This window comes from Mytilus californianus, unplaced genomic scaffold (assembly GCF_021869535.1).
Source record: "Mytilus californianus isolate M0D057914Y unplaced genomic scaffold, xbMytCali1.0.p SCAF_4, whole genome shotgun sequence".
NCBI classification, from domain to species: Eukaryota; Metazoa; Mollusca; class Bivalvia; order Mytilida; family Mytilidae; genus Mytilus; species Mytilus californianus.
The window spans coordinates 29,516,771-29,531,205 of record NW_026262690.1 but is presented as its reverse complement, the minus strand read 5'-3'; the positions used below and the strand labels follow the sequence as shown (position 1 = coordinate 29,531,205).

Genomic DNA, 14,435 nt, shown 5'->3' with positions numbered 1-14,435 from the left:
TTCTTTTCTGGTATGGATCCTTGTGATACAATTTCATAGAGATCCATACACATATACACAAGTTATTGTCTTGAAACAAGAAAAATTATTGTTTTTGGTCCCTTTTTGGTCCTAATTCCTAAACAGTTCGGACAATAACCCCCAAAATCAATCCCAACCTTCCTTTTGTTGTAGGATATGGAACCTTGTGGTAGAATTTCATAAAGATCCATTCACTCATACTTAAGTTATTGTCTAGAAACCAAACAACTTTGGACGACGACAACCACAACGACATACCATTATACAGCCGCAAAAAAATTAAGGTCATATATATATATAAAATGCTAATAACTTACAGGCGCGTAGCTGCCTTTACGCAAAAAATCATTTGCTTGCACATTTTTTTCACAAAAAAAATAATTCTGAAATTAAATTACGAATGAGTAGGAAGACAGGTCAACCGGGCTAACTATCCAGCTGACACTCCAAGTCAGTATTGGAAGCGAGCCTTGTATTTCTCACTTCTTGACTATTTCATTGAGGAACTCACAGGACGTTTACTGGATAACTCTGATGGTTTTCAAGGCCAGAACCTTATACCTGCACAATCAAGAAACCTTCAACTCTGAGGTAAAGAGATGGCAGAGACGCTGGTCGGGTCCAGATGTTATAGAGTAGCCCAAATCTCTGATGTCGTCTCTAGCAGTGACTAAAAAGGAACTATATCCTTCAATAGTTTGCAATCGTGTCAATCCTAGTTACAATGCCAGTAACTACATCAATTACTGAACGGTCATTTAGTGCATTACGGCGACTGAAAACTATCTCCGTTCAACCATGGTATAGGACAGACTATCTTCGTTGGCGCTCATACATATTCACAGAGAAGTGAATATCGACACCGAGAGAGTTCTGCGATCATTTGCCTCGGCAAAAAATAGATATATGGACTTTGGATATTAACTATACTTTAAGTCTTACATGCAGTATTAACATTTAATAATACAGGCTCAATACAATAACCTTGAAAACATCTTAGATTTATATCCCTCACTTATAAGTCAAGACTTAAAAGTCGCCGTTTGATTTCGTATTCCCATTGTCCGTTCGTCCAAAAGACTATTAATTCACCTTGGGTATCTGTGTCCCAAGTGACCTTCATCCGTTGTCGTAGAAACCCCTCCTTTGATTCGAAAATGACCTTAGTGAGAAACGCTACGATCGGGTGTCTAGCAAGAAGCAGGACCTGCTTACCCTTCCGGAGCACTGGAGGTCGCCACATTTTTTTTCGGGGTTCGTGTTTTTTATATGTATTTAGTTTCAACATTGAATGTTTTTGTTTGTTCTTTTGTGTCTTATCTGTTCCCGGGTTGGTCATGTGTCCATTGATTGCCGTTCTATTGATAAACGCTTCGGTTGACTTGTCGACTGATCTTCCCGTTTTATAAAACTTATTTTATATTTGAAAACAACCATGTTAATAAGGAGTAATGTGAATTTCATAAGCATGGCATACCTGGAAAATGACCGAAAAATAATAATTTTCTGCATAAAAAGGTCCCAAAAAAAATTTTCGCCTTTAAGGTGGAAATAAAATGGTTTAGGGTCGGTCAGCAGTCAGGGGTTCTACTTAAACAAGTGATTTCAGAATCACTCCCTCGAGTGATTTTGGCTGTGAAATATTAAAAATTTTCACACAGACTTTTAAAAATCACTGAAACAAGTAATTTTAGAAGTTAAAATGTAATCACTTTAATAAGTGTTTATAACATTTTCTTGATATTTTTCCCACAAGCTTGATTTTTTTCTTGGTAAAAAGACAACAATTCCATTGAAAAAAGAACTATGTATATGCAAAAATTGTCTTTTGCTTGATAAGCCTGACACTTTTACAGTTTTTTTAAAATATGCAAAAACTGGAATAGTTTGTAGATCAGGTCATAACCTTGAAGTAGATCATTCTAACTCTAAAGAAAACCAATCAGGTTACCTAATATTGTTGATCTTTGTCTGATAGTAAGCGTAGTTAATGAATTTTTGATTACAGAAAAATTCCCAAGGGTACTTTTAAAAGCTTTAGCCACTAACTTACTGCCCAAGCGCACTGGTGAAATTAATATACAAAGAAAAAGGGATAATTGATTTATGTGGGAAAATTATAGAAAAGATTGTGAAAATATGTAAAATCAATGAAATTAGCATTTGAAGATCAAAGAAAACACTAAAATCACTTAAATAGGTGATAACTGAATTTATCAAATCACTGAAATAAGTGATGATGAAATCACATGTCTAAGTAGCACCCCTGACTAGTGATCAGGTAACCCAAAACAGACATAATCTTTTTGGCCTTCATACACATATCTCAATTTCAAATTGATTAATTTGATCTCTTAATTATCAAATAAATTAATTGTGTGTAACAGATCTCAAATAATAATAATACTCTTTTATTCAAAAGCAATACAGCTTGTAGAATTTACATATACAAAAATGTGTACATAAAAAAATGAAAAAGAGATTAAACTTACACATTAAAAATTTATGTGTGATCCAAAATCACAATCATGTAAAAACTCATTAAAATTTATACTAAAAAATTCGCATAATTTAATTTAAACAACGATCCTTGGTGTATATAATTATAAAGAATACACAAATGCTTCCAATAATTACAAATTTTGGGGAACTTCTCCCCATCTGGTGAAGTACCCAATCAGTTTAACGATATGTGATGTGAAAAAAAATGAATTAAGTAATCTTTGATAGCTCATACATTTAGCATTTCAATAAAATTAGCATAAAAGTGAGAATAAACTGCTTTCTGTTTGCAAAAAATGCAATATGTCACAGCTGAGCCTCCATGTTTGTTTTCATCTCGCCACTTCTCGCACAATCTCGTGTTATTTCAATCAGCAAAATGGAAGGAGCAGGAAAGGCAAAAATCAACCAAAAATTTGCTGAAAACCTTTTTAAATACAGTCGTCAGAGGTAGTTATACAGAAATTGTGCAAAGATTAATGCATAATGTTATATTATGCTTTATATTCTGTTAAATTTTTCTGTTAGGGGCCAAAAATCACAAAAATGAGCAGTTGCCAAGGACAACAAAATCATGAAGTGAGAACATTTAGCATTTACATGCAGTAACTCACTTGACTGGCTGGAAATGGCATGATTTTAAATGAATTACAGTCTTAAAGATGAATTGAGTATTTTTTCTAAAATACTAATCATGTAATCCCTTTTGGGATTCTGTGCCTAGTGACTAGTGTGATTTTCTTCCGCCATAGAATCCTAAAAGAGATGCATCATTTTTCAACTGGCGCCTTTTTGTGGTAAAATTCGATGTCACATAGCAAATAACTTCACGTCGCAATGTCTCATGACTCATTTTACCCCTACTGACCCAAGGTGAACCAGGCAATACACCAGTTCCGGATACTGTAGTTAGATGAATCTGTCATGTGACTTCCATCACCATGTGACCAAAATGTAGACATTGTCACTTCTAACATGTTGAGCGAACGAGTGAAAAAGTATGATGCTATACTGCACAAAATATTCGGGAAATTAAAATCTTATTAGTTGGTCACCATCCCTTTAATCTTACGGGAATGAGATTACGTACTTACAGAACATCAATTATTTCTAGACTACCCTGCAGGATGACGATCCTGAAAATGCTTGAATCTTTAATAGTGCAGGGATACAGGCGTGCCTTCTATCTGGTAAATGAAGTACGTCATAAAGGCGTGCACAATTGACAATCTTTTCCATCGAAACACATGATTCGAGAAAAAGCCTATTCATTCATAAAATCAAAATTGGAAACTTGTCTTACAAAAAAGACATAAGCATTACTAAGAGTCTTTTTGAAATGATTAATGGAACATTTATCAGATCAGAAATATCCATTAATTGGCAGAACACTTTAGTCATGTGAACAGCGATACTCTAAGAAAGGAACCCTACAAATGGGCACCTGTCAATGTGACACCTGTAGAAAAAGTCATATTAATATCTAGTGAAATGGGCAACAATTAAAAGTCATTGCAGATATACTTTTACTTTGTTACATGTAGGTTGCCTGTGAAATATATTAAGTAAGTTCAGGTCAACTTTAAGGAAAAAGTTGCCTCTTGGTTTTTATTTTCAGTGTGTGGACAACAAGTACCAGTATATCATGTTCTCATGGTATACTATGCATTTGATAACCTTGACAAAAAAGATTTCCATTGTGTCAAAATAACTTGGAAAACTGCTTTTTCTGAAGTGCCAGGTTATAAGAATTTATTGCTTCAACTGAAGTACATGCTAAGGCTGCATAAATCATTGTCTTTTCAAATTACCTTTTTACCAATGAAAATTGGCATAGAAATGGCAAGAACAGGGCATTTTTTAAAGAATTAAGTCAAAGTTTTCAGTTTTGCTAAAGGTAATTTTTCATGAAAATTACACAGATGAATAGGTAATCTGTTGCAATTCTTGAAAAAATAAAAAGTTTGAGTTTTAAATTCGGTATTGTGGTGTTAAATTTTAGCCCTTCCCTTACTGGTATCTTACATGTACATGTGCCAAAAAGGATTTCCAAGAAGTTAAAAGGACACGCTAGCTGACATTTGTCATTGTTAACCCTTTGTAATGCAGCATAGGGTCAGTACCTGCAATTCTGAAAAGCTCAAGCTTCTTTTGGAATTACAAATAAGGTTCATATGCTCTTCAATGAAACTCTGGAAGGAACATGCAGCTGTACTCTAGCTTGTCTGTATGCAAGAGTTAATCTCTCTAGTCAGTTTGGTATCTATTTAAAAAGTCACTTACAAAATGAATCCTTACCAAAATTTCTTGCTTCACCGACTATTTCTTTGATTGTTTTTAATCATGTGACATAGTATTGAGAGCATCTTTTAATTGGTAATATCATCAAATATAACCACTGGCTATTTTTTAAGTCCTCAGTGAAAGTTCATTTTATTCTCATATTGAGACGTGACGCTTGTTCTGTCAAAAGCTTGAGAATGAGCTGCTTCTCCACTGAGCAGCAAAAATTGAGAAGTACACCAAAGTGGGACCATGTACACCCATTACAGAAGATTAATACTGTAAACACAATAAAATTACTAAGATTGTGTGTTTTCTTACAAAGCAGGATTCATCTCAAGAATAAAATAAAATTATCGTTACTTGATACAACGAACACATTGCTAATAATTTATTTTATTTTATTGTTAAGTTGTCCACACACACTCATGAGATGTATACTTGAAGAGAAGTCAAAATTCATATTAAGATCAAGACATTTTATTTGTCGTACAAAACGTTTGCAGCATACATTATGCATGCTTCCGAACACTGGTTAGCCCATCTGCAGACCAAGATCATCTTTTATCCGTCTTTTTCCCCATGGTTTGCTGTCCGACTTAGTTTTACATATTTTTGTAACCTCCACCTCTAATGCTCAAAACTGTTCAGGACTTAAATCGTTCGTTTCATTCTGTTTCCTTTCTATTGTATGCATGAAACCTTCATCTACAAATCTTATTCTCCTGTCTGTCAATCCATTCAATTTAATAACATTGTATTTTAAAATGTCACAATATCCTAACGTCATGCAAAACCATCGCACTTCAGCGAAAGGACCATCGCACTTCAGCATCCCCATCGCACCTCCTAGTCCTACATATATAATCTAATTTAGTAACTGCATCAGTTTATTTTCAAACTGATCCACGCCTAGATAGATTGAATGTTGATGGTTGTTATTTTTAGGCTATATATATAGGTTTTAACGACTATACTAAGTTTATATTGTCGAAAGAGCCATTTTGAGAAAAAGGCATTCTTCACAAACATACATTTCCAACAGTGTGTGTTTGATTTTTCAAGCATGGGTTAACAAATATCTCTTTTTAACAGTTCATTTGTTCTAATTTTATGTTAGTAACATTTGATTCTTTAATGATAATTATATATAGTCTGCTTTATATATACAGCATATATATAAGACAAGTGAAATTTTTGAATTGATTTTTTTAATTTTCTTTAACAGAGCTTTCAGGTAATCAGTTCACATTTAGACAGCTAGATTTATACATTAAACATTCTACAGATTTATTTTTCACTTTATATAGTACACTGTCAACATGAAGGTTTCAATTATTATATGACACTTTCTGTATTTTCATGATTCATTCAAATGTATGTCTGAGAGGCCAAAATTATTTAATAAAATCTTTTTTAAAGGTCATGTCTTAGTGACATCCATAATTTTAAAAGACAGAAATATTGGACACCTCAGCTAACACCAACCCTTTCCTTATTTTTGTCTTTGCATTTTTTATCTCTTTTTCTGCCATGTGAACTTTTGCCATCAGTTGAGTACCACAAATTAAATCACACTTGACATGGCAGAAAAGATCATTCAGGTTCCTTTCAGTGGATTATTACATTGGTGCAGATTTGTCAATTAAACATGGCCTAATCTTATTTCTGAATGACTTAACATAGGAAACATCTTCTCAAGAAAGGCTGAACAAATTGCAACCAAGCTTGACAGTTATATTCCTGTGAAGGTCCTCAACAAGTGATGCTACTTTGGTCATCAAGAAAAGTCAAATACATGTATGGCTTCAAGGGGCTTGAAAGTCAGTCAAGTTTTCAAGAACTTATACAGAGGCGGATTTAGAGGGGGGCTCGGGCCCCCTTTTCTGGGAAAAAATTGGTTGATTATATAGGGAATCACTGAAGCATGACCGGAGCGGGCCCCTCTTAGGCAGTCAGTGGGCCCCCACTTATGAAAATTTCTGGATCCGCCACTGTTATACATATGTACTGAACCAAGTGAAACTTGCTAGGTACATGTTTGTTGTTCATATAATATGTTATTCATTTGGTTCTGATGGTTGAAAAGCATATTCTTGCTGTTTAGGAAAAATAAATGCAGTTGAGCGATTTAGACGTTAGGCTTAGTTCAAATTTTTTACCTAGTTTAGCTAATTTTTAACTAAAGAAAGGCAAGAATTCATTAGAAATACTTATAGTATTTCAAATACACAGTTACATTTCTCATTTTAAAGCTAATGGCAAGATTGGGAAAGTAGAAAAAGAGCAAGGAGAGGAAAAAGCTTCCCTTTGACCATACTTCAATAAATGGTCAACAGAATAAAATGTGAACAGTGCATACAACTGGCCCTTGAAATTCCAAAAAATAAAATGCTTTAACCCTTTCAGAATTGTGTTAATTTTATTGATAAAGGAATTCAATGTAGAATGATATAAATGATATGATATGGACATTTGAGTGCAGAAATGTCTCATTAAATTCAACAATTTTGAAGCCCTTATACAAAATTTAAGGTTAAGATTCTGAAATATAAATAAAGTATTATACTGATATGTGACAGACTAATGTCTTATAAACATCTGAAGGAATAATATACATGTATGAGAAATTTAATACTTTTTGATTTTTCAAATTTAAGGTGTTTAAAAAAGTGGCCTTATAAAACCTCCTAACCATTAATGAATTCATTGTACAGAAATGGTCACTATCTTACTTGTAATCATTTCCTTAGTAAGACACAGTGTGCTTGATTATGGGTATACCTACTTAGTTGTATTTTTGCAAGTGCAGTACAGTGTATATATATTGTGTTTTAATGGCAAATCACATGTTATGTCCTTCACTTTTATTTTATGCAGTTTTGAAAAAACAGGTAATAGTTATTTAGAAATGTTCACATGTATGCTTCCTTTTATTATATTTGATAAATTTATATGAATGTGTAATGCTTAGATAAATAGACTATATTTAACAATAATGGATCGTTTTTTAACAGAACTATATAATCAAATATGCATGGCTTTGTATAAATAGTCACACCAAAAAGTAAATATGCAGCTTTAAATGACATGATATTTATACATACACAAATGTACATGTGTATATATAGTATTACTATAATAAGAGAACTATTATGAGGATAAGCAGTGCTATTCCCAAATTTTGTAAGTAAAGTTTAATGTGGGTTATTTCCCTTGTGGGCACTGTAGCTTGAATGCATAATTTTTATTTCTTCCCCGAAATAATTCTTGCAGTCCTCTCTCATTGATTTTCAGAATTTTACTGGTTTTACATGTTTTTTATCTTTGCTTCAAAGTTCTCTATGGCATAAAATTAAATTTATGTGAAAAATTACCAGTTGCCCATTATAGTCTTTAGATAAATGCAAAATACAAGTAGTTTCAAAAGAAGAAATGGAAGGTTTTTAGTATGAAAACCCCAAAAAGGGGGAGTGTTAATTGGTGCTGTAATATAAGCGAAAACATCTAACCATTTTTTCTATAATATAACATTAGATGAGGCATAGTGCCAATGAGAAAACTTTCAAACATAGTCGAAATAACGTTGATTTAAGCAATTATGGGTCACTGTACTGCCTTCAACAATGAGCAAAACCCATATTGTATGATCAACTATAAAAGGCAACTGACATAACAAAACGTTATACAATCTAAACATCCTGACTTTTAAGAACTTTCCACAATGGGTAGTGCTGCCACATTGTACATTATATCATAATTGCCTGATTTTTTTCCGTATATGTGTTTATATATCAAAATACTTTTTGCCAAGATTAAAACAACAGATTTCATCTAATTGGAGATATTTTCTTACTCCAGGAGATATTGATCAGAAAAATATGTCTGATTGTCTTTTTTTGTTTCATCTTTCTTATAGCTTTCAAAATTTGCCATAAAATGGAGTTTTAATAAGGTTCAATCCGGTCTTTTGTGCTAGAATTATAGCAGAAATTTAAAGTGGGAGGTTTAGTTATGTTATTTATTTAGATTGTTTTTATCTTTCAGTATTCCAGTGTTTTTCTACCAATTTTATTTTAAATAAGGAATTTTTAGCATAGTAAAACAGATGAAGAGATATTTGATGCCAAATTTTCACCATATAAAAATATTATGCACTTTTGTGATAAAAATACTGCATGATTATGATTAACATACTTATATTATTATTTAGACAACATATTACAAAGAAAAGAATATGCATTGAAATATTATAAATCTATTTATGTACATGTCACAGATTAAAGATAGAGTTTATTTATTTCAATATTTGAAATGAATGTTTCTTGTTGAAAACTGTAAATTCAGAAATTATTTCAAGCATTTATAAATGCAACAGTTGAACAACAGACAAATATGCAAGCCATGATGTAAGAATCGTTGCAATGTTTACAGAAGTTAAAATGCGAGTTTTGTCAATTTTTAGCTTTTATTGAAATATTGTAAAATGTCAGAGTTTACAGTAGCCTTATTTTAACTATGTTTTAAAATGACAACTCAAACATTGTTTGAAAGAAAAATCAGTTGGTAATATTCTGGTTTTTGTCGAGCCTGCGACTTTTGTCGCAGAAAGCTCGACATAGGGATAGTGATCCGGCGGCGGCGGCGTTAGCTAACTTCTTAAAAGCTTTATATTTTAGAGGGTGGAAGACCTGGATGCTTCATACTTTGTATATGGATGCCTCATGTTACGAAGTTTCTGTCAGTCACATGTCCAATGTCCTTGACCTCATTTTCATGGTTCAGTGACTACTTGAAAAAAAAGTTAAGATTTTTTGTAATGTTAAATTCTCTCTTATTATAAGTAATAGGATAACTATATATGGTATGTGCGTACCTTGCAAGGTCCTCATGCCCATCAGACAGTTTTCACTTGACCTCGACCTCATTTCATGGATCAGTGAACAAGGTTAAGTTTTCGTGGTCAAGTCCATATCTCAGATACTATAAGCAATAGGTCTAGTATATTCGGTGTATGGAAGGACTGTAAGGTGTACATGTCCAACTGGCAGGTGTCATCTGACCTTGACCTCATTTTCATGGTTCAGTGGTTATAGTTAAGTTTTTGTGTTTTGGTCTGTATTTCTTATACTCTATGCAACAGGTCTACTATATTTGGTGTATGGAAGGATTGTAAGGTGTACATGTCTAACTGGCAGGTGTCATCTGACCTTGACCTCATTTTCATGGTTCAGTGGTTATAGTTGAGTTTTTGTGTTTTGGTCTGTTTTTCTTATACTGTATGCAATAGGTCTACAATATTTGGTGTATGGAATGATTGTAAGGTGTACATGTCTAGCTGGCAGGTGTCTTCTGACCTTGACCTCATTTTCACGGTTCAGTGGTCAAAGTTAAGTTTTGTGTTTTGGTCTGTTTTTCTTATACTGTATGCAATAGGTCTACACTATTTGGTGTATGGAATGATTGTAAGGTGTACATGTCTAGCTGGCAGGTGTCATCTGACCTTGACCTCATTTTCACGGTTCAGTGGTCAAAGTTAAGTTTTTGAGTTTTGGTCTTTTTTTCTAATACTGCATGCAATAGGTCTACTATATTTGGTGTATGGAATGATTGTAAGGTGTACATGTCTAGCTGGCAGGTGTCATCTGACCTTGACCTCATTTTCATGGTTCAGTGGTCAAAGTTAAGTTTTTGAAATTTGATCTTTTTTTCTAATACTATATGCAATAGTTCAACTACATTTGGTGTATGGAAATATTTTATGATCTATATGTCAGTCACGCAGGTTTTATTTGACCTTGACCTCATTTTCAAGGTTCATTGCTCAGTGTTAAGTTTTTGTGTTTTGGTCTTTTTTTCTTAAACTATAAGCAATAGGTCAACCATATTTGTTGTATGGAAGAATTGTTAGCTGAACATGCCTGCCTAGCATGGTTCATCTGACCTTGACCTCATTTTCATGGTTCATTGGTCAATGTTTAGTTTACTTGGTTAATGATAAGTTTATGTGACAGTTGTAATAAAGCTTTATATTTAGGACTATCAACATAATATCAATGATTAGTAAAGAAGGTGAGACATTTCAGCATCTGCACTCTTGTTTTTATAAAAGATATTTGTCTTGTTTGATTGTTTTGATTTAAAATCATCTAAAATATCCAAACTCTACTGTTTTATTCTTTCTAAGTATTGAATCTGGGAACAGTATATCTTAAATAATGTCAATATATATGTTCCTGATTTAATATAATAATATCAACAAATATTTTTTATTTATTATTTTTACAGGAAGACTTAGTTAGGATACAAAATATCTATTATGATTTAATAATTAATTCAAAAATGAATTTAGGAAATAATTGGTATTCCATTTGCCTAAATAATGAAATACCAAACAAAGAATAATGATTTCCTTTTTGACTGTTTTATTAGGGTACCAGACTACTCCAGAAATCACCCAGTTGTTCCTTCATTGTATGTACCAGAATGGAAAACAGACATGAAAAACAGGAAATTAATAGTACAGGTATATATTTATATGGAAGTTGAATAAACAATCTTTATGAATTAAGTGATTCATTTGTCTATGTGCAGCTTGTAAGGCATGTATTTCTACCCCCTCCCCCAAAAAAAGAAACAAAGGAAAACTAAAATGTTAACAGATAAAAACATACAATAAGTTGACTTTGATCTGAAGTTGTCTTTATCATTGTTGAGGTCCAATAAGTTAACTTTGATATTTGTGCTGTTGTCCAATAAGCTGAGATTGATATGAAGTTGTCTTTATCTATGCTGAGGCCCAATAAGCTGATATTGATATGAAGTTGTCTTTATCTATGCTGCATGAGGCCCAATAAGATGACTTTGAAAAGAAGTTGTCATTATCTGTGCTGAGGTCCAATAAGCTCACATTGATATTTGTGATTGCTCTGAAGTTGCCTTTATCTTTGCTGAAGTGCAATAAGCTGACTTAGACCTGAAGTTTTTTATTTCTTTGCTGAAGTCCAATAAGCTGACTTTTATTTTATTTTTTTTATACAACCGCAAAAAATTTTTGCGACAACCGGTCGTATATTGGTATGACGTTGGCGTCGTTGTCGTCCGAAGACACATTGGTTTTCGCACTCTAACTTTAGTTTAAGTGAATGGATCTCTATGAAATTTTACCATACGGTCCAATACCACAAAAGGAAGGTTGGGATTGATTTTGGGGGTTATGGTACCAACAGTTAAGGAATTAGGGGCCAAAAAGGGGCCAAAAATAAGCATTTTTGTAACTTCCAGACATAACTTGTGTGTTAGTGTATGGATCTCTCTGACATTGTACCACAAGGTTCCATATCACACAGGAAATGCTGGGATTGATTTTGGGGGTAATTGCCTCAAAATATTAGGAATTAGGGGCCAAAAAAGGGGCAAAAAACAAGCATTTTTCTAGTTTCATGACAATAACTTGTGTGTAAGTGTATGGATCTTTCTGAAATTGTACTACAAGGTTCCATATCACAAAAGGAAAGCTGGAATTGAGTTTGGGGGTAATTGCCCAAAACGTTTAGGAATAAGGGGCCAAAAAGGGGCCATTAATAAGCATTTTCTAGTTTCCAGACAATAACTTGTGTTCAAGTGTATGGATCTCTCTGAAATTGTACTGCAAGGTACCATACCACAAAAGGAAGGCTGGGATTGAGTTTGGGGGTGATGAATCATAAGGGGGTTCAAAAAATTTGGGGGGGGGGGGATTTTTTTTTTTTCCTTTTTTTTTTCTTTTAAAATTTTCCATTTTAAGTTGGTTATTTATATTTAAAAGCAAATAATAATGATATGGTAGGAGATGCACACCAAACAGGATGTGTAAATTATTATATAATAAGTATTGTGCAATAGCAAAAAAATTTCAATTGCACAGTATTGCACAATAGCAAGAAATCTTCAATTGCACAGTATTGCGCAATAGCAAGAAATCTTCAATTGCACAGTATTGTGCAATAGCAAGAAATATCCAATAGCACAATATTGCGCAATAGCAAGAAATTGTCAATTGTACAGTATTGCGCAATAGCAAGAAATATTCAATTGCACAGTATTGTGCAAAAGAAGATACTTCGTATAAATTGCGTATTTCTTGACCAATTTCAATGGGGTTTTATTCTTGAATTCTTGGGGTTTTTTAATATGCTGATTCTAACCGTGTATTAAGTTTTTGGATTTTGGGCCCCGTTTTTAAATTGGTCAACATTGAGGTCCAAAGGGTCCAAAATTAAACTTTGTTTGATTTCATCAAAAATTGAATTATTGGGGTTCTTTGATATGCCGAATCTAACCGTGTATTTAGATTCTTATTTTTTGGTTCTTTTTTCAAATTGGTCTACATTAAGGTCCAAAGGGTCCAAAATTAAACTTTGTTTGATTTCATCAAAACTTGAATTCTTGGGGTTCTTTGATATGCTGAATCTAACCATGTATTTAGATTTTGGATATTGGACCATAATAGGTGAATGTCCAATTTAAAATTTTTAAGTTCTTAGACCACATTCATTCTGTGTCAGAAACCTATGCTGTGTCAAATATTTAATTACAATCCAAATTCAAGAGCTGTATCAAGCTTGAATGTTGTGTCCATACTTGCCCCAACTGTTCAGGGTTCGACCTCTACGGTCGTATCAAGCTGCGCCCTGCGGAGCATTTTATTTCATCTGCGCTAAGGTCTAATAAGCTGACTTAAATTTGAAATTTTCTTTTTCTGTGCTGAGGTCCAATAAACTGACTTTGATTTGAAATTTTAGTTATCTGTGCTGAGGTCCAATTAGCTGACTTTGATTTGAAATTTTCTTTATCTGTGCCTAGGTATTTTAAGTTCAGTTTGAGATGTTTTATATCAATAAAATTAGACATGTTCATTTAAAATGTTGGAAATAGTGGAATAATTATTTATGATTGATATATTTTACAGAATGCTGAGCTTGGAGGTGTCCCACATTTTGAGCATGATGAGAATCTATTTTTAGAAAAGAGGGAACAAATGTTTTACAATGTTGAAGACCGCAATAGAGTGGAGTCCAAATACCCAGCTCGTGATCGTAGTAAACTCCTTCGCCCAGATTTTCACCACGAGACTTCAAAATATCAGAGTGAATTAATGTTTAGACGGGATGAGGACTATGTTATGAAGGCTTAATAACCTGTGATATTTATTACCACTTTAGACATCAGTATTATTGCACCATGTTTTGTTATTCTAGTACTGTAATGTCTTGCCACTTGTTGAGTAAGACATTTTTTATTGCCAACAGCTGTATACAGTGTTGTGTTTTTATCATTTTTACATTTTGGCTATCTTTTTTAACCAAATTTTGTTACAAACTATATTCTCACTAGGGCTTTCAATAAATTGGAGAAAGGGATTTCCTTTATTTTAAATTCACACATACAAACATCATTCACTTCAAATTAGTGCTTAATATTATTAAGTACAGATATTTTTTTATCACATTTATTCTTGTATGATGTTTTTGTAAAATATCTATTTATACATAATTTTTTTTTTGTTTTGTAATTTTCATGATACTTGTTTGATTTTTTTCTGCATTTCTATTTCTTAATTTCAATGATAAATTAAATATGAATTTTAA

General features: G+C 32.8%; 2 protein-coding genes across 2 annotated transcripts in view; one reads left to right on the top strand and one right to left on the bottom strand.

Moving 5' to 3' along the window:
* The window catches only part of LOC127739455 (G patch domain-containing protein 2-like), a 24,142-nt gene extending 21,271 nt beyond the window's left edge, over positions 1-2,871 (bottom strand). Inside the window, exon 1 of the mRNA XM_052251241.1 lies at positions 2,759-2,871. The gene's annotated coding sequence lies outside the window, so the exon portion shown is untranslated. The remainder of the gene's footprint in view (positions 1-2,758) is intronic.
* Positions 2,831-14,435, top strand: LOC127698201 (uncharacterized). Its single transcript, XM_052201557.1, has 3 exons — positions 2,831-2,973; positions 11,239-11,332; positions 13,757-14,435. Exons 1-3 carry the CDS (start codon positions 2,846-2,848, stop codon positions 13,979-13,981), a joined length of 447 nt encoding a protein of 148 aa, XP_052057517.1. The 5' UTR covers positions 2,831-2,845; the 3' UTR covers positions 13,982-14,435.